Source organism: Fulmarus glacialis, unplaced genomic scaffold (assembly GCF_000690835.1).
Source record: "Fulmarus glacialis isolate BGI_N327 unplaced genomic scaffold, ASM69083v1 scaffold4440, whole genome shotgun sequence".
NCBI lineage: Eukaryota > Metazoa > Chordata > Aves > Procellariiformes > Procellariidae > Fulmarus > Fulmarus glacialis.
Window position 1 is genome coordinate 11,160 of NW_009189440.1, and position 23,409 is coordinate 34,568.

The following is a 23,409-nucleotide window of genomic DNA, read 5'->3' on the forward strand; positions in this document are numbered from 1 at the left end:
TCAGCAGGACATATGCTTAAAGATGAAGACCTTTTATAAGTGCTTTGCTGGAGTAGTGCGAAAGTGGCATAAATTATATTGCCCCAAAATAAAATGATAGAAAGAGTGAGGTCCATTCAATAGCACTGTGTAATGCATTTCAAAAAAGAAAAGCTTATTTTACGCTAAGCCTATTGGTTTTATACCAAAGCCAAATTTTGTGTGGTTCTAATTTACTAATACAGTGGGGGTGTGATGCAGTTTCAGACTGTTGGCTCCAAGTATCAGTAACATGCAAGATTTCATAAATGTGTCAAATGCTATATTAATCCTGGGGGAGGGGGTTCTGCTTTACTGTATTTTGTTGCATAATTTATACAACCATAATATGCTATCACTTTTTATTACCTTGACTCTGGGTTAATTAGAAGGTATTTCACTCTATTTTAAATGTGAATCAGGATTCTGATGTATCTTTCCAGACAGAAGGTATGTTCTTGGTTGCAGATTGAGGTGACTTGGAGGTTGATGTCAAATGTTACTTTATTAGCCAGAATCCTGGTATCCTTTCCTCTAAAAGCTGCCTAAACTGCATGTCCTAGAAGCTTTTCTGAAAAACAACAGTTTAGAAGTGTAAGTGAAGCATCTAGTTCTGCAGTCTTGGAGATAGGAAGTATTGGCAGCATATTAATTACTTCAGCTTTGTCCCGTTAATGCTCTTTTCTTGTCTGGAAGGATCTCAGCTCAGCAATTAGAGACCCTAGGTCTGGCTTCCTTTTCCATTTCTGTAAATCTAGAGTTATTCCAGTGGTTGTGACAGCATGATAGTTCTCAGCTCTGCCTTTCCGAATGAATTCCGTTTAATCAGGGCTGGCTGGATTTACCCGGGGGCACATCTGGTGAAATTCTGAAGAATCAAGCCCAACAGATGAGAAAATGTTTTAAAAGTTATGTCAGTTACAGAGGAGCTCAACCTGCTTTCCTTCCTGTCCACAAATAACTCTGAAGTTGAGAGCACCAGTATTAAGAGATTCAATGTAAAGGATACGGGGAAGGCGATGATGATGAATTGAAGCACAGGGAGCTGAAGTGACTTGCCCAAGACTGGCCACGAAGCCATGAGAGAGCAAGAAATGGAGCACGGCTCTCCCATGTCCCCAGCCCAAGCTATAGGATATTGGCTACACGGGCAAAAGGCAGTGGACCATGGTTTCCAGGACGCTCCTGCGACTGCACATTGCCATCTAGGTGTCCGCTTCCACCCACAAATGAGATACTGCACCACAGAGTCACCTGAATTTAAGTGCCAGGGCTCTGATCTGCTGGAGAAGCTATGCATTGAACTCCTACTGAATTTATGATTGAAATTAAATAGGAGATAGACCTCTAAGCTCCTAGCCTTTGAGACCTGGCCCCGGTGTCTCGCGACACAAATGTGCTCGTGCAGTGTCCAGTGCAATGGGGAGTACTCTGTGTAGTTGGAGCCTGTCAGAGAAAAAACAATTCACAAAACAACATGGGGGGTATACTTGCAAATTAAACTTCAGTTTAATATCTTCTGAAGTGTTGCAAGGAAAAGTCTAATGCACTGTCCTTACAGGGGGAAATAGGTTTAAAAAGTTGATGTAAACACTCTGCATAGCAAAACTGGAAACTTTTTTTTCCAGATTTTGCTGTAAAACGTATAATTGTGAAAATTATTTTTGTCTTTATTCAGGTGAGATATGGAACTGAAATGCATATGATTTGTGATGGCACAAAATGATTTTGTTGCCAGTTCCTCATCAGGGTGAGAAGATAAAAACTCTTTTTGGGTGTATCACCCAAAGGATCCTATGTAACACAGGGTGAGAGAAGGGGTTTTATCAGCTCTACTGACAATTAGCTTGATTCCTACATTCTTAACAAAAAGGAAAATACCACAAGTTGAATGGGATTCAAAATGAGTGATCTAACTAAAAGGAAAGGAGACAATAATTCTGATCACCCTTTTTTTGTGCCTTCTTTTCTTGGGTATGACTAGATATGGCTTGATTCTGAAGAAAGGTGAAGACAAGGATGACTTTCAGTGCTTCCCCCCCGCCCCAGCAAATCAGTGTGCTTTTTCTTTCAGCAGACTATTACTTAGTTGTTGTTCTTCCTTCAAATGACAACCTGCCTGGGTTTAGCAGATGAAGTGGGTTTGTTACAAGACCTCCTTCCAATATAAGTGGCAGTTTCTGGATGGGCCACATCAATATTGACTTATATTTGCACTCTGCATCACAAGTGAATCTGATGGAACTGAATGCTGAAATAGAGGCATGAGGTTGCTGGACTGGCTGCAGACATGTTTGTCTTGGGAAGTGACGTTTGGGTCCATGCAGAGGTACGCAAGTCCATCGGCAGGACCTTCAGCTGACTGACAGAAGGCTTTTCTGCCATCAGGCGCATGCCGCAGCTTACAGGAGGAGGCAATCCAAGAAAAAACACCCAGAGCTGAGACCTGCAAGTGGCCGGTCATTTGTTTTTGCTGTGTTCCTCTGACAGGTTGGGCTGCAATACTAGCTTTTCTGATAACCGCTTCTTCTGTTTCCCTCCTACTCCATGTGCAGGAGCCTTCTAGATGCCTTGTGTCATGAGGCTAAGCCTAGCAAATTGTCTTCACCATGTAGACTTTTAAATAGTCTAGAATCTACCTCTCTGAAAGCTGTTCTCACCTTGTATTGTGCTGTTGCAGTCGTAGTTGCAGTCGTCGTTCCTGGAGCAACATTAGCTGAATTGCTGTTGTCATGCAAGACTGGGGCTCTGACCAGGACATTCTTCTAAAGGTGATGTCAGCTCTGAGTCTGCTAGTTTTCCTGGGCTGGAAAGATGAAGCCAACAGTTCTTTGGACATACTACCAGGCTGCTTGTTTTTATTTTTTGTTCATATTGGGGGGTAAATGGGCAGGGAGCCATAAAAAAAAGGACTGTATGTTTGTAAAAGTATATGATCAATTTATTTTTGTAGGGAAATAACATGGCACAGCATGAAGTTATAAAAGGAGGTTGCAGTCAGTGCTGCTGGCATTAATTTAACTAGAGAATGTGCCCTTAAATGTCAGGAGACTGCAAGAAGCACTGAGTTATTTGAGAAGACAGCAACTTTGATGTTGATTTTTTTCAGCAAAAATGCAGAAGATTAAAAGCAGCTTTCCAATTTTGCCAACCTTCTTATTGATAACGTGACTTTAGCAGGGCTTTAGCAGGGCTTTAGCAGGTGCTCTAGGAAGGTTAACAAAACCATCATGATTATGGTGAAAGAGTATCCATGAACTAATGGGCTTGTATAGGTGACTCACCACTGAAGCTAAACTCAGCAACTGATAAACTGAGCAGCTAATTTGCTGTGAAGATACTACAGTTCCAGATACACCATCCTCTCATACTGGCAGATAAAACAAGACCAGACAATCTGGGTTATAAAAAGAACATGGGCTGCAATCGTATTTCTTCCATATCAAAATGTAAGAATGGCCATTCTTGATCGAACTAAGGGCTTGTCTGTCTTCAGCAGGGCATCTGGTGAGTGCACAAGGAAAAGCATGTAGAAACGTGGCAGTAGGATGATCCTACCCCACATATGTCATCCTCGCTTCTGTCAGCTGAGTAGTTCAGAGGCTTTCAGAGCCAGAGGTTGCATTAGGTTGTGTTTAATGCCCCTTGATGGGCCTGTCATCCGTGAATTTATCTAATCCCTTTTTGAACCTATTTATGTGTCTGCTCCAGAACATCCTGTAGCAATGGGTTTTGCACTCTACTTTTGTGCTGTATGAAAAAGCACTTCATTTGCTCATTTTAAATCTACTGCTTGATTGCTGTATTGGATATTTCTTACTTCTTTCATTTGAAACAATACAGACTGCTTTGATTTCCTGATATTCTTCATGCTATTCATGATTTTATGAATCTGTTATCTCTTCTCTCAGCCTCTTTTCCAGGCTCAGAAGTCTATTTATTATCTCCATATATTAAAAGTGTTCCAAAACTTTGATCCTTCTTCTTATCTCCTCCATCCTCTTTCCAGCTCTGTTAGATCAGTCTATATCCTGTATCCACCTGTATCCTCCTTCTACATCTGTTACCTTAAAGGGGAAGAAACTAATTCAAGAGTTCAGTGATCAAAGTGTTGGGGGTTTGAAACCATGCTTCCCAGTTCCTCAGAGAGCATCCTCGGGCCGTCTACCTATCCAGGTTGTGGCATTCCCCTACTTTTCTTTGGAGCTGATGTTGAATATTTACCTGGGCTTCAAGGAGGTAGGAGGGTGAGCTGGACTCTGCTGTCCAGTGGCACTTGCATGCTGCTCCGACACCCCATCAGTCAGGATAAAGTGCATTTGCTGCCCTCGGAGCTGTGACTAGGATTCTGGTTTCTCTCTCCAGGCAAGTGTCTGTAAACACACAAACAGGCACATGCATCCTGTCATTTAATGAAAGAAAGAAACAAACTACAAATATTAGTTGCAGAAGTTCAGTATCTTCGTGCTAATGTACACAATTGTCTCTGTGAATTGGGACATACTGCTGCTGGTTTTGGTGTTTTGTTTTGTTTCCTTTTGTATTCAAAATCCAAAATAACCCAGCAGCTGTGTGTGTAGGTAGGCAAATCTGGGTCAGTAATGAAAGACTTTGGGGAATGATGGCCCTGATCTGGTAAAGCTCAAAGACATGTGGGTCTTTGAGCAGCTGCTGACAAGCTCTGAAAAACTGGAGGGGTTATAAGCAGCCAGTGAATGGCAAAACAGATAGATAAATGACTACATAATACTCATTATTCCTAATTTAGTCTCTCAACCTTGAAATGAGTGGAATGTGTTATTGTTTGTTATAGTACTAGCATTATTTATTGCTTGTCAGATGATAGGGCACAGAGATCCCATTGTGATGCTGTATAAACGTGTAGTTAAAGGGCTACATTTGATACTAAAAACTCCATTTTAAAGCAGCTTTAAAAAGTCCCAATAATTAACTGATTAATAAATCTTCATATAGTCCTATAGCATCCATAAAATAGTCAATAGGTTATTACTAAACATAGCAACTTACAACTTCTTCCACAGATGTGCTTACAAACATTTATAGTATACCACATGTACATGTGAAACCTTCTGATAATAAGTATTAACTATTAAACCTCAGTAATTAGATTGCCAGTGATAGGAAAGAACTGCCTCTTTTCTTCATGGGTAGTATTAAAGAACTTAAAGGCTGAGCATTTAGCTGTGTAGGATTAGAAGACTTTCAGGAGGACTAGGTATTTTATTTGGCCAGGCCATGAGACATGGTGAGTATCAGCAGCTGAAATCAGTCTTAATGAAGACAAATGTTGAATACCTCCTGAAATCAACCAAAGTAGCTTGCTTTCTGCTGAAAATTTTCATATGCCTTCCAGTATTCCAGTCCCTAATTTTTTGTCAATGCATGGCATATTACAGTGATATTTATATCATTTATACTACTGAAATTTTGATACTTGGGAAACCTAAGTTTGAATTTTCAGAGCTTCATATCGCAGCAAAGTCAACTGTATGCAGATTTTAATTTGCCAGAGTTAATGTTTCTGTGATAGATATGTATGTTTGCTTGTGCAGTAACCTGATGTTAGATCAGGGAATAGAAGCCTTTGCATACTGTCCACATAGATGATAAAAGAAAACCTGTCCTGAAGGGGAGCTTAGCGTCCAGTATCAAGAGTACACAGTGGTTGTTTTCCAATGTTACTGTCCCTAAAATTATACACATTACAAGAATGATTTGTGGATTTTTTTCTCTCTTTTCTTATGCTTATGTAGTGGCAATTTGTATGTTTGCTTTAGCCCAAATCACTCTGTTTTCATTTTCAGAGGCTAACAGAATTACCAATGACTGTATTGATAATCTTGGGGCTATTTTTATATGCTGAATCTCTTTTAAGAGTCTGCTCTGCTTAGTGTTACAATCATCATACAAAAGTACAATAAAATTATATTAAGAAAATATGGTGAGATCTGTGCATAAGTAATTTTTATTTATGCCTCTGAGAGTTGTGCACAGACGCTGATATGACACAATACCCATTATATTTATTTGTAGCAAGAGTGCTATCTCCGTAATAAAATAAGCTCGAGATAAGTGGTTCTGTCACCTACTTCACTCCAGAGTTTTCCCTATATTTTTATTTATCTGGTTTTGCATTTACAAAACTTACTAGAAGCTGAGAAATACAAACAGCATATAGCATATACAGCCTAATGTACTGATTTTATTTCCACGTTTTAATTATAATATTTAATTGCATTGTTTACTTCTCTTGTCAGTATGATTCCTTTTGCCACTTACGTTCTTCCCGTTTGCCTTTTGGTTTAGTTCGTTGTATTACTGCACTGAATATAATGTGAATAGCACTATTCCGAAGGTGAATTACCACAACAGCTAACAGCACGTGGTATCTCTCAGATCTGTTAATGTTGCACTGCAGACAGTTGCTGAAGTTGCATGACTCTTTTTTTTTTTTTTTTTTAAACTTTTGTGTGCCTGTGCTTTACAACTGGTGATAATATTCTGCTGAGACTTCATTATGTTTTTGTGAGAGATTTGCTTTTTTCTGTTTCACTAGTTTCATTGCATCTTCATCCAAAGAAGTTGATGTATACTCACTGTAAACAGTAAGCATCAGAGTGATGGAGAGAAGAACTTAATGTGTTTGTCTTTTTAATGTTTAACTGCAATGTTTAAATATACGATGTAATGATTTTAATTGCCTGCAGATAACTAAGCCATCTATAACCCTACTAATGTGAAAGGGAGGAGGAACCCTTAATATAGCCCTCCTGTATAGTCTTCTATTTCATTAATATTAAGAGTAGTATCTTACAGTGTTCAAAAGCGTGGAGTTATTCAGGGATGCAATACGACTATTTTCTTCTCTAGGCCTTAGGCTCCTTGACCACACTCTTCTGCTGCAAGGAGGGTCCTACAGTGCTTTAGAAGGTCTTTCATTTTGAAAGTTTGTAGTGGTTTAAAAAATATTCTGTATGCTTAAGATAGCATAGATTGTTCAATGTGGTAGTTTCTTGGACTAGTAGAATATTTTTAACAGATTAATTGCCAGAAGGAAGGCGATGATGCAGTCTCACCCCTCTGCACAGTGCAGTCCAAAGAAGCTTGCTCACGAGCCTGTGCATCAAATCCATAACTTCTATTTGTGCATTAGCGTTGCTTTCCAGATGTTATCCTGTCTTGCTGAAAAGGCTTTAAAGACTACAGAATTTACTGTGCACACAAGGTAGTTGCTGCAAAGATTATTTGCTTTGATAGTTATGTATCTACATTTACTTATAAATCTCCATTTGACTAGTTTCAGCTTCCAACAAATCCTTGGATTTTCTGATACCTTTTCCTCTAGATCAGAGACTCACAATTAAGATACTTCTCCATGTAGGTGCTCGCAGACTGGGGCAAAACAATTTCTTTGCTGCTTCTCAGTTAAACCAAATAAACTGAGCTTCTTAAGCCTCTGATGAAATATGTTTTTCTAGCCCTCAGATCACTTGCATAACCTTTTTCTGAACTTCATCCCATTTTTAGTCTTCTTTTGGAGTTAAAGAGCAAGAACTAGAAACAGGATTGTAGTAAGCGTCTTGCTGATGCCGTGAACAGGAATAACCACATCTTCCAGCTCCTACTTGATTGTGCTTCCATATACGGATGCTAAGGATTGCTTGACCTCTTGACTGCATTGTTGTTCAGGAACTTCACGTTCGTGAAACTGTCTTTTATAATACTGTTACACTAGAGGGTATAACCTCTCATCTTTCTAGTGCGATATGTATTCCTTGCTCCTAAGTGATTGATTCTACATTCTGTTGTATTAAAGCTTTGTCCGTATGAGCCCAGTTAACTAAGGGATACAGAGCAGCATGCATCACTGGCCAGTTTCCATTGTTAACCACTCCTTTGAATTCAGTCTCATTTTTTGTTTCTTAAGAGTGCGTCCACTGTCATATTCTTTGTCCCAGCAAAATTTTTGATCAGTCTGTGGATCTAGCCCCAAAATAACTACCTGAATCATGATGTCAGTTCCTTTCAGTTAGGGGGTCAGCATCTCCAAGAGCAGGGGATGCTTTTATTAGCATTTGTTTTGCTCAGATCAGTAACAAGAAAATCAAAGGTAAACATAGAGTAGGGATGTAAAACATGAAAGGGCAAAGACAGATTCCCTTGATTATGAATCTTGATCTTCCTTTCCTAGCCTAAGTTTGTACCTGGGGAATTTAGTTGACTGCTTCTCCTCTGAGGTCAAACTGTAGCAGCGGCCATGAACAGATGTCCCTGTAGCAGTTGATACAGTTGGGCTACATTTGTTGACCTCCTCCCCCGCCCCCAACCCTAATGTTTGTCAGTGCAGGATGGGACTGCCATTTTAGCACATTACTGTAGATACGCACCACCAAGTCTTGGCTACAGATTTCCAATTATTACAAGTGAAGGATCTCTTATTCAGCTGCAAAGTCTTCTCTTGAAGGATCTCTTATTCAGCTGCAAAGTCTTCTCTAACATCATCTATGCAGTTGCTGTTGTCTCTTTCTGAAGTTGTTTGGATTTCCCAGGAGCCTGCAGGTCACGTTCACAAAACTGGTTTTAGAATTTTTAACATTCAGCTGTTGATGTTGTGTGCATGTATGTACATATATGTGCGTCCAATGGATTAATCGCTAGCCATATTGAGCTAATTCAAAATGTGTAGATCTTGGACTTTATGAAAACATTTAAAGCAGAGAAATAAATTTACGTTAGTAAATAAGAAATAAATTCAATCATCTTGGCAATCAAAAAAAAAAAAGGGTGTTGTGAAGGATAGTGTTAAAAGCCATGCTAGCAGCAAGTGGTAGGTTGTGTCATTGCCAAATCTGTCTTCTAACCTCTGCTTGACCTAATTCTGCTGAATTCCAGGGGTCTGTGCAAGTACGTGTTCTCTAGGTATAAGAATAGTAGCAGCAGTTACACTACCTAGAACAAGAACGTACAAGGGCTATCAGCTGTCTTGCCTAGGGGCATGAGATGATTGCGAGCTGGGGTTAAGAAAAAGCGTTTCCTTCCTGCGAGGCATTACATAATTGTCTGCGTATATTAAGTGTGTTGGGTTTTTTATCTGAAATTTCTTATATAAGCTGGTGCAATATGAAGATGCCAGACTAAGAAAAGAGTCTGGCATATATATTATGGAAATACCTTTGTATTCTGTTTTTAACGCTGTCCAAAACAAAATGAGATTCACTGTATGTTTCACCTTGTTAGCTTTGCAATGCATTGCTTTTAACACTGTCCTGCCAGCTTTGTGACGCAAATTTGACTGCAACTGAGGAATATTATTAATCCTCTCATCTCCTTGTGGGGAATCAAAGTTGAGCCAAATGAAATGTTTTGTGCTACGGTGTCTTCTTTTATTGTTGCACATACAAAGCAAGTAAAAACGCTGGCTGCCAGGATCTCACTAGAGTGATACTGCTTCTCCACGTTTATGAGATGCCAGTAAAGCAGAAGTTATTCTTTTTCATCTTGCAGCTTACTCTTCACCAAAGTAAAACTGGAATGGATACATAAAGGACCTGAAGAGGCTCTGGTGACATGCAGACATATGTTGCAGATGTGGCAGATGGTATATAATGTTTTACAGCACAGGTAGGCTTTCTCCACTGTCTAACAAATTCGGATTTCATAATGGAGATGCAGTTATCTTCTTTAATTGTCTGGAGGTACTTAAGTTATTTTGCAAAAAGGGTAATCAACAGTACTGTTTAAAGAGAAACATAAGTAATATTTCTAGCTGTGATAAAAAAAAAAGGCAAGATTTTACTAGCCGTGATTTAAAAAAAAAAAAACAACAAAACCTCAAGATTTTAAGATTGAAGAAGCAGTTTGAACCAAGAGTTTCTGATCTGAATGTCTGAACATCTCTATCCATATTCAGATGTCCAGAAGGGAGGGCAGATTTTTTTTCCCCCCCCCCCCAATAGTCTGAGCATCCGTCAGCTATTGTTCACAGTCTGCAGCAGCTGGCACCACCCAGGAATGTGGTGGGATGACACAGTCCTGAACTGAGTAAGCCAAGGAAAGGGACATGGCCAAGACTCTATCACATGCTGTGGTTGCATGCTTGTTGTGTAGCCTGGTGCTAACTGGGCAAGGAAAGGAGTGAAGGATGTAGCATCTTTCTACCATCCCTTGCCCTAGTAAATCTGCATTTAAATAGCGCTAGGTTCCCTGTTGGTTCCCTCCTTCTCATCTGCTTCCCCTTCGAAAGGTGAAGTTCAGAAAGTGTGGAAGTTACCAGGTTGGGTTTTCTTCCTTCCCACACCCTATGGATATTGTCCCAGTCATCCTACCACTGTACAGCTGTCTTGGGAATGTTATCCCAAGACTGTACTTCTCTCTCACGTGTAGTGTCCATAGAGGTTATGTTTGATGGGAAGGACAGCATGCTTGATGGCAACAGTCTCAACAGCAGACTGATGAAGCTTGTATTGTTCCCCAATTTCTGTATGCATTTACATAAGCTTTATAAACACCAGAAATATATGTACAGAATAATGCATGTCTATATACAAGTTGTCCTTGAGGGATTATTAGTAATTTCTTGTTGGTTTAGCTAATAAGCAGCAGAACAAACACAAAAATCAAGATATTTACATAGCAGCAGAGAAATGGTCTCTTACAGGCTGGAATTACTGATTTCCTTAGGCCTTAGTCTCTCTAGCTAAGGATTCAATCATGTACTTCTCACATGAATAATCTTTATACCCATGAGTAGTCCTCATGAAGCTGATCAAATCCACGCTGAACAATTAAGACTGAGTAAGATTTACTTTTGCAAGGGGGGGCAGCAAGTCTGAGACTGAAGAGAGTACATTGGAAAACAGACAAATAAATTTGGACTGCATTCGGATCCCAAGCTGTGCTTTGGCTGTTATACTTAAAAACCCAAGATGCTTTAGAGGCTTTTGATAAGCTTTAGCCATAGAAGCCTAAACAAAACAAATTGCTTTGCTTTTGCTCTTAGGAACTCTAATGTGTGTTTCACTGCTATTCCCAGTGGGACTTTTTGGCGCTCTCAAAAAATACTTGATAAAGCATTTTGTATTGGGAAGTACTGTTTAAAGGCAGCAAGAATGAACTTGGCACCTGCAGTTTTAGGCTGGATTCAGTGACCCAGGAAGCCCCTTGTATTAAGCAAATTGCAGCAGTATCAGCTAACAAATATGTAAAATATTCCGGGTTGGGCTTGCAAAGGAACTTAAGGGGAATTCTTATCAGTGAGACTTGGATGCAGGCATTTTTCAGAGCCTCTTGGAAAAGAGAAGCCTGTATTTACATGAAGTTGAGAGCTGTTGCACCCAATACTCTTTACTAGTTCAATCAGTAGCTAATCGCCCACACAATTAAATTGCACTTTAGTTACATTTGGTTGCATTTGTCTGGCCTAAGTTTCCCAGCTTTGCAATCTTACTATGACTCAGCTAGACTAAAGAGTCTTTCAGGGCCCAATATTTTCTCCCCAAGCAGCTATTCATATGCTATGCCCAAGACCCCTTTTGTCTTCTCTCTGATAAACTGGTGCCTCTGCAGTTTCTCACAATCAAGAGTTTCCTTCGGCAGTTTTTGTGACCATTTTATGCACTGTCTCAACTACCCTTTAAAAACATGGGCAGCAGAGTGGCAACGTGTCCCACTGTCAGCCTTTCCAGTGTCGTATGTGGAAGGCAAATCATCTGATTACTGTCCCTTAATGGGGGGGACATGGAAAAGCTTTCTTGGCTGAAGGCCTTGTACTGCAGCTTTGAAGGAGCAGTTCATTTTCAGCCCTTCTCCAGCATAACAAATAAAGCCGTGGGGAGTGGCTGTTTTGCACGATGCAGTCCACTTGGTTTTCAGGCTGGGATTTCAGTCTGTTTTCCCAGTTTAAAGGCCATGTTGACTGTATTGAGATGCATTTTTGTTAACTGAGGCCACCTCGTCAAGCCGCCTCTGAATGCTCCTCTCCTGTGGTCAGTTTTTACTGACTGACTGAAACTTACACTGTCCACCAATCTCCTCACCTGTCCTTTGTGTAGGAGTATAGCATATAAGCCAGTATTCAGCCGTGTGCCTGATCAGTGATTTTGTGGTGATGGCTGCTGCATCAAAGCAGCGCTCGCCTCATGGGAGTAATATTTTGAAGTGCAGCTGCCATGTTCCTGCGTACGCAACACACCAGCAAGACAGAAATGCCCCTACAGTTCCACCAGCAGCCCCCAGTCAGGGTAATGACACCTGGGCTAATCCTGGCTAGGCAAGGCAGTTGCGCAGGACAGAGAATTTAATTTTCCCTTGCATCTGTCACCACATGATAGTCTCAAATGATATATCAGTGTGGAAACCAGGATGAAAGACAGGGGGGCCCAGTCAAGGCCAGAGATTTGTGCAAACAGTCAAATGCCCAAAAATTCAGGGTCCGTTAACAGAAACCGTAATGTTTGATCCCAAAGCCCAAATAAAAGGTTAATTAGCTACTGTAAATATGATTACCGCTATGATGAACGACAGTAAGTGGCTTTCAGTCCTAGGTTGTTAGTTGGAAAGGACAAGACTTAGTTTATCTTTTGCTATTGTTTTCTGTGATAACAGAATAATCATGTTTAAAATCAAATAGCAGTCCCGAGCTAATTCTTCTGCTAAATTCATGCAAATTCAAGGGAATCCTGTGCAATCCCTACCAAAGGATTGATCAGACTGGAAGACAGGGCATCCACAGCAATCATGACTCTGACAGTTTGTTTCCTGGGAGGAATATTGTCCAAAGGCTGAGCTGCAGGCTTGAAAGTGTGCCAGAAAAAGTAGCCAGGGCAATCACTTTTCCCTTTGATATTTTGTCCCTTAATGGATGATGAGAGGAGATATCATCACCATCTGATCCTGGGGGAATGGCAGACTATGTGGTGACAGAAAGGCTCAGGAAATCTGCGTTAAGTGATTTTTTTTTTTTGGCACATGATTTTTTTTGTTTTTGGAATTTCCCTTTGGAAGACCTCTCCTGTGAGGACAGAAGTCTAGTAGAAGAGCAGACCAGATAGTCTTGCTTTCATAAAGCGCTGCTATGTGGTTGCTTTTATCTTCCTCTTCTGTTTGAACAGAACAAAGCTGGAAGAGGAGAAAATAATCCCTTTGAAATGAAGAAATTAGCACCTGGGTGGAAGGTGGTAATTGGCCTGTTTCAAGAGGATCAGCACAGCAGACCTGTGAACAAATCCTTCTGCAGACAAGCCCAAGGGATGGTGGTTCTTCCTGGGCGTGGGGCTGCTGGTTGTCCTCCTCTAGTCTGGCTTCTAGCTGCCAACATGTTCCTCGTCCAGTAGTTTGCAAAGACTTGCAACAGCCAGATAAACTGATACTGGCATGTGCCCTGGAGCCCTTGCCGGGCACCGTGTCTCTGAGCTTCCTGTCCATTGGCAGAGTGCAGGTGTTAAAACAACACATTCAGGAAGCTGATTGCCTGCAACTGGAAAGCTTGAGTTTTCAGTTCCAGTGGCAGCTAGATGAGACTATTGCCTGTCTCTCCGCTGAAAGGTGGCCAGGTAACATGGTTTTGTTTCTTTACAGTGGCTCTGAGAAAGGAAGTAGTGTGACCGAAACACCGGTGATCAAAAAGCCTAACGGACTGCATCTCACGCTCCCGGATGCTCACGATACTGATTCTGGTGAGGAAACAAGATTTGTGCTTTCCCATCCTAAATGCATGCTTTTGTGAGAGAGGAATGCTTTATTTTCTTCAGCGAGGCGGGGGGGGTCGAGGCTGTCCGCACGTGTGTTGCTGGGCTGATGGTCAGGAGGCCCAGATCTGTCTCCAGGGTCCTCTCTGCTGCAGAACGTGTCACTGTGGTTTGGCTGTACCTTGGCTTTCCTATGCATAAAACAAAGATATGGGTTCCCACTTTCTTTTACAAAGCGCTCTGAGATGAGCATGAAAGGTATTAGATGAGAGTTCACTATACTTCTGCAAGAATTGTATGATTCAGTCCTTTTTTTTTTTTCCTTCTTTCGCCCCCAATTGATCCTTTTTAGATGTCCTGATCAAGCCAGCTATTATTGTGGGTTTGGAAAGCTGAGTAAGAGTGTCAATTCCTATTAGAAGGTGATTTGGTTTGGGATTTGTACATAAACCTTGTGATGCTTTATTATATGGTAAATACACATTCACAGTAACAGATCTAGTCAGATGGAAATAACTGAGACATCAAACCTAATCTTGGCACGAAGGGGAAAGGAGGCTTTCAGAGAGTGCTGCTGACTTGTGATTTTATCATAAGTCTCGTGATAGTTGGTGCTTCCTTTAAAACCCTAGCTCTCAAAGTCAGATGATTATGTGAGAAACTTGCCTTTTAATTTGGTTTTTTTTTTTTTAGGGAAGCAACTTTCTACCTTTGTATATGTAGAGAAACACTTTCAAAAAAATGAACCTCACAGACTCAGAAACTGGACAAGAAGAATATAAAAGCTTATTTTTTAAAAAACCTAATGCTTAAACAAGCCTCATGCTTTTGGGCTAGGGAATTAGGGTTTGTCTGAGTCTTAATCGGGAACATTTGGAATTGGTACAACTGAAGTCACATGCTCAGCACATATGGCTGAGATGGAGGACAAGTTCTTATGTGTTAAGTACAGGACTTGTATTAAATTATGTATACACCCTATTTACACCCAGCAATGGTTAAAAAGCATTGCAAGGTTAGGTCTTGAGCATACAAACATTCAAACATCAAAACATTATTCAGCATGTCTGCTCTTTTGTTTGTAGTGTTAAAACCTTAGGGTCTATATTTATGACATTGTAATCTTACTGATTCTGTGTACACATATTTATGTGATTTTTAATGCGTTTATTCCATTTCCCTTTTATTACCCTTTGAGATGAGTCGCTGTATTTTGTATGGGTCCTTTTTCTCATTGTTCATATGACAGTGTTCGATAGTTTTCGACTTAATTAAAGAAAACAGGCCAAATTCAGCACAGATAGATGAAGAGGATATACTAAATGAATATGTTCTGTTTGGCATATTAAAAATTATCTGGAAAAGGGAGTGGATATGACATGAAAGTTTCCTGGAGATACAAAATCATTTAGATTAGTCATCACTTTCATAATTGTGAAGATCTGTGAAATAGCCCCTATCATCCCTGATGCTGGGCAGTAAAATGGACTTTCAGTTTCAGTGAATGGGTGAAAATGGCTTGGAAAACTGTAGGTAGTTTGCAGAATCCATCAGCCACTAGGCATTACTAGGAAAGCAATAAAAACCAAAAACTATTATTTGCCACAGTTGTTCTGTTATCGATCCAATTCCCACTCTGCTGCTGAAACAGTGAGTGGCTTATGGTCCTAGACTGTAGGGCTGAGCCTGGATTGATCCCTGCTCCTTCAGCTCTGGCTGGTGCTTAATGGTATGTAAAAGGCATTCTGGGTGTGGATTCCATGCTCTTCTGGAGATCTCTTGCCTTGCTCTGTAATTGTCTGGAGAAAGGAGTGTGGCCAGGTTTGGGCTACACCCACTTCACAGCATGGTTTGAGATTTTGGGATTAAATTGTCACCAGCAGAGCCTGTAATGTTTTGATGTGCTGGGCTGCTATCCTTCTAAGACCTCACTCCTGCCTCCTGCTCGCTTCTCTGCTGCAGACCTGCAGCATCTACTCCAGAGTCACAGCAAAGCTCAGGCGCGTTTAGTCTCTGTGTAGGGCCCTCCTCAAAAAGTACCGGGGTTGGGTACCTGTTCCAGCCTGCTCTTAGCCCAGTTTTAGCAGCCAGCATGCAATGGAGCAGCTGTAGTTCAGCAGAAGGTGCTGTATGCCATGGTACTGCCTGCCAGAAAGAACAAATTAATGTAAAGTACAAGCTTTAAACCAGCTTTTCATGCACATAAAGTGATTTGCGCTGAATGCAGTTTGGTTGTAGCCAAGAAATGTATTTCTCCTCCACTTTGAGAATCTAGGTTTCCATGCTAACATGGTTGCACTCACAATGGACATAAGGGGCTCATACTGAAATTACACTATCTGCCTTAGCGCAGGACAGGCGCTAGCTGTTTTCAACAAGGGTCTGTGGCTCGCTGCTCTGCAGGCTCTAGGTGCTGCTGTTCTCCATCTGCAGAAAGGAGGCAGCTGGGTCTATTTTCCCGGTTGGGAGCCTCTTTGAAGACAGTAGGAGGTGAGATTGGAGAGTACAGCGCTAGTCCCTCTCGCCCTTGTGCCTCCCTAGAGCTGCGGCTGAGGCTCACTGCTTTGAAGGAGGGCGGAGGCCTGATTTTTTTTGCATCATTCTGGAACAGGCTCTGGTTTCCATCGTGAAATCCCCTGGGAGCGTGCGGCAGTATCGCTGTAATGCACAGGCGCTCTGTGATCTCTGGACTCGTCACTGAAGGGGGGATTACTGCGGCTGGGTTTGACACTGGCCTCTCCCTCAGTTAGACCCCAATGAGATTATTTGCTGTGCCAGAATTTTAGGTTTGCTGCCAGGAAGATTAATTCCTCTTTATTTTCTTCATCTTCTCCTAACTGAAGCAGTGTTCCTAACTAAATTCACTGATATCAGTCAGCTGCCTTGCTGCTTCATTCATTTCTGATTTAGTCTTATCTTATAACGCTTTTGCCTGAAGTGATTTAGGCTAGGGAATTCTGTGTTTCTTATAAGCCTAGTAAATCTACTGAGGTACACTTCTATTTTGATAGCAGTTTTTTCATAGATGCAAAATATTAAACTTGGTCCTTCTTGGTCTTATAACAACCCTAGAACGGTGCTTTAAAATTATTTAGCTATATTTTGTATGGCTTATATGCAGAGCTCATCACGACAAAATCAATTTTGTTATTTTTATGATTTCTTTGCAAAATGTGTGGAGGGCTTTATTGTAAAATGTGAAGTTTATATTCTGTCTAGTGGAGCTGTTAAAAAGAGAAAGAGACTGCACTAAAATAACAAATTTATGTGATATCTTCTTATGCCAACATTTGCATGTATTTTGAGGCATGACATTAAAGTTCTGTGGGACAGGTTTTGTGTTTTTTTTAGCATATAAAGATCTACATTTCTTTAGGAAGAGATATTTTATAGTGAGACATTCAGAGACTTTTTTTTAATGTCGCTTGAAGTTTTTCCGGCTCCCCCCTGCCACCCTGAGGTCAGAGTGATACCAGTGTGATACATGCCTACCTCCTCTCTCGGGAGATGGCGTGTGTAGAGGTATACTCTTCTCTGGCTCCAGTAGCCCTCAGCCCACCCCCAGGGTCACCATATTGCTTGCCTGAGGTTCAGAGCTGTGGCTGAGCCTCTTTCAATCCAGAAGGGCCAGGCTGGCAAAGACCTTCTCTTGCAGAGTATATCTGGGCAGACAAGCTTTAAGGAGCGTTCCTGTGAGCAGTCCAGCAGAGATGGGTAGGAATGGCAGTAGCAAACATGTGGGTATGGGCTGGGATGGAGAGCACCTTATCTTCTGGCGTGTGTGTGTGTCTAGAACAAGGAATGTATCTGTGTCTGAGGCTGGGTAGGGATGGGAAGGCATCGGCTGGTTTCAGCCTAGTGTGGTTTGCTTCCCTGTGTAGGCTGAAATGGAAAAGGAAATAAACATAAATGGTCTGGAATGCCAAAGGCTGCTAAATGCAAAGAGCCTCCACTGTAAATTGCTAAATAATTTGGGTTCCCTTTTTATGGCTGTGCAGATTGAAGCCCACAGCACTGGGCAAGATCAGTCTCAAATTGCAGGCTTTCCCTTCTTGGCAGCTACCTGACTAGTGAAGAGAAGGAGAAGAGGAGCAGCTAACTTCGTGTTCCTAACTCGTGCAACTAGCTTATAGTGATATTCCTGTAAAGCCTGCTTTGTGAGGGAAGGATGCTTTAGTAGTTCCTAAGTGGCTGTTCAGCCTCACAGCAGCGTGTGAACCTCTCCAAAATGCACAAAAGTGCCTTACAGTGACATAGTCTCCTTGGATTGACTTGCAAGGAAAAGAGGATTTCCCTGAGCTCTGTGAGGATGTGAATAAAACACCAGCCCACCTGCCCACCTAATGCAACCAGACCAGTGTTACATACGGGTGCTTGCAAGAAACACAGCCCCAGAAAGCCTCTCTGAAAGAGGGCAGTCTTGGCAGAGAAATGTAATGCTGAAAGTTGCTTTCAAAGCATACTAACGTGATCAGCAGTGCTAATATAAGAATCTGGTTAGGCTGACTGCAAAATATCCAAAGCCCATGTAATTTTTTCCAAGTTTGCCAATCTAGAAGGCAAGAGGTCTGCCCTAACGTCAGAGTGCTCCTAATAACACCACTAGCTGTTCATGTGGCCATTTTCTTGTTGCCTCTGCACTGCAAAGAAGCTGTCGGTGTTTTGGATGGCTGGGGGTGAGTGCCTGGTAGTTTTCCCTGTGTTAAACAACCCGTGTCTGACTTGAATTCCTGGGAGTTTCAGTGAAATTTCTCCCAGGTGGAGGGAGGGATGGGGGGAGAGGAGTGTGAGTGGGCAGGGCAGGGGGAGGAGTCCCGTGCAGTGAAACAGGCTAAAGATGGATCTGTTAAATAAACTGTTAAATATAATAAATTGTCGGTGCAAAGCAGAACGGCTTTTACCGTACCATTAAAGCTGTAATTGTTACGTTACTGCACTGTCATCTCTTGGAACATTAGATCAGGAATGTCTTTGAAAATATGTAGGAATTTAAGAAATGCATCTAGGAAGAGCATATTTGCATTTTCCAAGGGAGCCGTGGGAGGCGCCTGTGCTGCGGGGCTGTTTTGAAGTTCTGCTTAAAATGAATGACATTAGTTAGCGGTGAGATAATGGGACAAGTATTTCCCATAGCAGTTTTAGGCTTCGAGTTGCACTTGCAGCCTCACCCTAGCCATGACACTCTGAGGCAGGCAGCACTGCCTTGGGTTAGGTAAAAGCTGCAGGCCATATCCTGCCCCGCGCCGCGCAGGTGTCAAAGGAGTGTGGGATGGAAATGTGCCTCCCCTCGCGCCTGGCAGAAGGCTGGGTCCCAGCTCAGCATTCAGAGGAGCACCGGCCAGGGGACCACGGCCAGGAGACCATGCTGCTCTGCCTGCCGGCACCCTGGCTCCGGGTGATGGCCTGCTGGCGAGGAGGTGTGGTTTGGCAACCCTCTCTTCAGCACGCTCCAGCTGGAAGCGCATACTGTCCATCTCAGAGACACCACTTAATGCATATGCCCCGTGAGAGGTTTTTTGCCCTTCTGTCCCTTCCCTTGCCCAGAGCCGTCCCAGTTTCTCCAAGTACCTGTTCCTATGCTCTGCTGCTCCCTCAGGGTGTCTGCGGTGAGAGAAAGCGTAATTTTTAACTCCGGGATCTTGTGGTCTACACAGTCAGCCTGTAAGGATAGATTGAAGAGTAATGCTAATCAGCACAAGTGCTTCAGTCACAGCAGCTCTCCAGAGAAAGAGCTTATCAACCTTAAAGTCACATTAAACCTATGTATATTAAAATATTTATTTCCCAAAGCTTTACAAGGCCAACTCTGAAATCTCATTTTGTAGCTTTTTATTTTGTTACCATCCTCTTGGTACCCCTCTGAGAGGTCGGCTCACCAATATAATTCCACTTGCTGTACTGGAGAACGTGGTCTCTGCCCATTCATTCTTCCCGGGAGTAGCTTTTCATGTGATGTTTTGTCCCAGAGATGTGGGTGCCAAATGCTTTATTCTTGCGTAAATGTTACAGCACATACTAAAGGTTAATAGAGTCAAAGCACTGAGCTCTCTGCTCCCCAAGGTTAAATGAAAAACCATGCTGCCTCTAAACCAGTAGAACGATATTGATCTCACTTGAAATGTGTGTGCTATGTGGTGCCAAGCTACTCTGTTATGCGTGCTAAGATTTTACATTAGTGGGCCATGTTTTGTAATTGTATGGTGACAGTGTGCTACAAGATGGATTACTAATAAGTATTTGTGGGAAATATTTGATGGTAGAGTTCTACTTTCCAGATGAGCAAAATAAGATTGCTTCTGTGATGAATGCTAAGCAGACCTTTATAAAATTATTGTCTGTCTCTTAATTCGCTTGTTTGAGTTGCAGCCCCTGGGTAATTTAGTGGTTTTTTTTTCAGTAAATTAACTTTTTATAAAACATGGTTCTCTAGTTAGTCACGCCAGAATTCAGTGAAGTTCTTATTACATAAAAGTGATGCAGTGAGTGGAGAATCAGACCTACTGCCTTAACGAGTCAAAGAAGTATAAGATGCATTATTGTTCTTGTTTGTTTGGTCCATAGGATCACAGCGAGCCTCTTCCCTTGCTGCATCAAGAATGGAACAGGCCATGTCTGAAATAACTATGCAGAGCAGCGCAATGAAGCAAGGACCTGTGCAGCTGTGGACAGCTCTTGAACAAATTTGGCTACAAGCTGGTAAGTCCTGGACCACCTGGAGTTTCTTTTTTCCTTCAGTGGTGAATGAGATGACATAAGTATTAATGGAGTAGTTGAAATCAGTAGTTGAAAATCACCTTATTCCAGCAGAAAATCTGCCTATCTATCCCAGCCAGTTTTTGGAATACCACTTATTTGATTCAATATATTAAAAAAAATACTAAAGTAGTGCAATTTTTCAGCTCATCTCTGTTTTTCCATAACACACAGAAAACTTCAGTCATCACGAAAATATGTTTTTAAAAGAAGAGAGTAGGTAGTTCTTCATTAAAAAATGGTAGTTGGTAGGAATAATTATTTTCATTCTCCTTTTCCAAAGTGCTTCCCTGTAATAATACTGGGAAAAGATGTATTAAATATTATTTAGACTGGGAACTTTCCAATCTTTGCTGAGGTTTAAGTGAAAATTATTAGAAAGAGCAAGTCATCCACTCATTTTATCCTTGACTGAATCTCCCAAGGACTTGTAGGTTGCGTGTCAGTTTGAGACAGTCATGCAGAGATGCTACAGCAGAGCACATAAAGGGAAAAGAGAACAGTGAGAAGGAACTCTACCCAGAGGTGATCTCCAAACTCATGAAAGGGTTTTATGTAGGACACTTGGTGAGGAATGGAGTTGCACAGCACATTCTACCATTCGCATTTCAGCATTTCAGGACTGATAGAAAGAGTTCTGACCCTGCAATTTTGCTCTTAAGAGACACAGCTTTTCTTCCACAACTGGGCCTACAGTTGTGCGCCTGAAATTACATTTGAGTGCTGCGATTGCTTCTTAGATGTCTCTGCTACCATTTGCAACAAAAAAAAAAAAGCAGAGCCTACTGGAACCTTGCTGATAATTTGCTATTCTGTATGCAGGAGAACCTTTCAAATTCTCATTTAGCTAATCTGTTACAATTGACAATTCTCACATAAAACCTGGCAGTCTCACCCTACTTCTCAGCAAAGATTTTTATAGCTGTTTTTGTGGGCCATTTCCTACCAATTAGACTTCAGTTCTGGTACAAAATGTGTGACATTCTTTTTGTTACAATTTGACTAACTATTAAAGAACAAAAGAAGTTATGTTATGGAATGCATCATCCTTTACATTAATCACGTGTTCACTTAATGGCTTGTGTGTATGTAAATTTCAATTATGTGCTGTGGACTTCAAAATGACTAGGAAGATTTTGCTTTATTCAGTTTATGCTCCTGATTTAAGGCTGCAGAGGAGGCTGGTGGGGAGCAAAAAAACGGTTTATTGTGATGAGAAGTCAGGTTTCTGTTGTCCATCATCCTGCAGATAGCTTTACATTTTTGCTGCTGTGTGAAAAGACAAAAGCAATAAAGACCTAGTGCTTGCTGTGACCTAGCTGTGAATTGCTACAATTTTTCAGTGTAAATCGAGTGCCTTTCTCAAAGGTGTTAATTAATTCTTTTAGATAGAATTTATTTTTATAAGCTGTAACTTTTTTGTCCTAGTCTATCATTTTTTAAATCTTTGTTTTGTTTCATGCTTACTTTTAACTGGACTTGAATCAGGATTGATATTTTGAAAATACATACTGTGACTGCTTTGTAATTTCATTACTGAAGTCAGTTATTGTTACGGATGCAGCTCAATGAGCTCTTGGTGAGGTACTGCCCATTCTCTTCTCGCAGTAGTGTGGAAGTCACTACATCATGCGGAGGAGAGATGCAGGTATTTTGGGGTAGTCTTTACTCTCTGCAGAGAAGGGCACAGCGCCTGAATAATTAGAGGACTTCTTTGAAGTGGGTCGGATCTTATACTGGGCTTAGTGAATGGAATAGTCCAAAAGGGTATCACTGACCTTCTGTACTAGAATCTTTCCCATCTGGAAGGAGGGGAAAAGAGGAACAGGTATACTCGAAAGAAGTTAGTAACTTCCAAAATAGAGATGTTTCATAAACAACAAATTAAACAGAAAAGCGTGGTTAAAAACAGTTGAAGTAGTCACATGCTTTTGCGTTACAGCTCACCCCAAAATTAACAGCTGTGGAAAGCAACGGGCGATTAGCATAACGTTCTGATGCCTGCATCTGGAGTCCCTTCATATTCATGATAGAGCCGCACCAGTATGCTGTAGATTCCTGTCAGGTTTTAGCTTGGACTTGTCCTTTTTCAGTCGATGACTCATCTTGTGACTCCAGGCAAATAGCCTAACTTTTTCATACCTCAGTGTCCTATCTCTAAAGGGAAAAAGTGTTAATCTGCCTTTGGGAAATGACTCGTGTATTATCATTTTTGTTGTTGTTAACACTTTAACTTTTTTAGCGTGAATCATAAATCTTTAGATAAAATTACTACAATTTCCTAACCTCATACTACAGTAAATTTGTAACAAAGCATCTGTCCTTTTCAGACACTAAGAGCACGCAGCTGGCCATGTCTCTGTGTGTGGGTATGGATTTAGAGCACCAAGCTGCAATCGTGTCTGGGTTCTATTAGAGCCATTACAGTTCCTGTGCCTCTTCATATCCCAAGGCATGAAAACTAATGGTACCAACTGACTGATCCAGTTGGAGCTTTCTGTACTTAGATTGGAAAGAGGCATACAAAACCAGCTATCCCACAGCTATGTGAGGCTGTTCTTACAGCCTTCCAGCAGCTAGTCCAGGCCACAAAGCCAGCACATAGGCTTGCAAGGGGACCATTAGTGGGTGGTAGCTATCAGATGGTGCTTATGTAGGGGAATTGTTACTGTATCACCCTCCACCTGCAGCTGCAATAGGAGTTCCTGCCTTGTGCAGAAGCATCCTCAGCCCCTCGGAGCTGGAGAGTCCTTGTTGCACTCCTAACGGGTCTTGCAATTAGCACATGAGAACATGTGCATTCTTTTAACAGTGGCTGAAGGCAAGCGGGGCTGTGAACCCTATGCGAGTAGTTAAGCTCTTTTGTCCTGTGATAAAGATACTTATCTCACGCATAAGAGGGCATAGACTTAGTGTTTTTATCTGTAACTTT

At 41.5% G+C, this 23,409-nt stretch overlaps 1 protein-coding gene across 1 annotated transcript in view; it reads left to right on the plus strand.

Moving 5' to 3' along the window:
• Positions 1 to 581: 581 nt before the first annotated feature.
• Positions 582 to 23,409, plus strand: part of LOC104079751 (tetratricopeptide repeat protein 7A-like) — a gene marked incomplete at its 5' end in the record, with an annotated part of 65,902 nt that continues 43,074 nt past the window's right edge. The window contains 6 exons of the mRNA XM_009581893.1: positions 582 to 652; positions 1,647 to 1,696; positions 4,093 to 4,265; positions 9,544 to 9,660; positions 13,615 to 13,712; positions 20,286 to 20,420. Of these exons, the coding sequence (XP_009580188.1) occupies positions 582 to 652; positions 1,647 to 1,696; positions 4,093 to 4,265; positions 9,544 to 9,660; positions 13,615 to 13,712; positions 20,286 to 20,420 (644 nt within the window). The remainder of the gene's footprint in view (positions 653 to 1,646; positions 1,697 to 4,092; positions 4,266 to 9,543; positions 9,661 to 13,614; positions 13,713 to 20,285; positions 20,421 to 23,409) is intronic.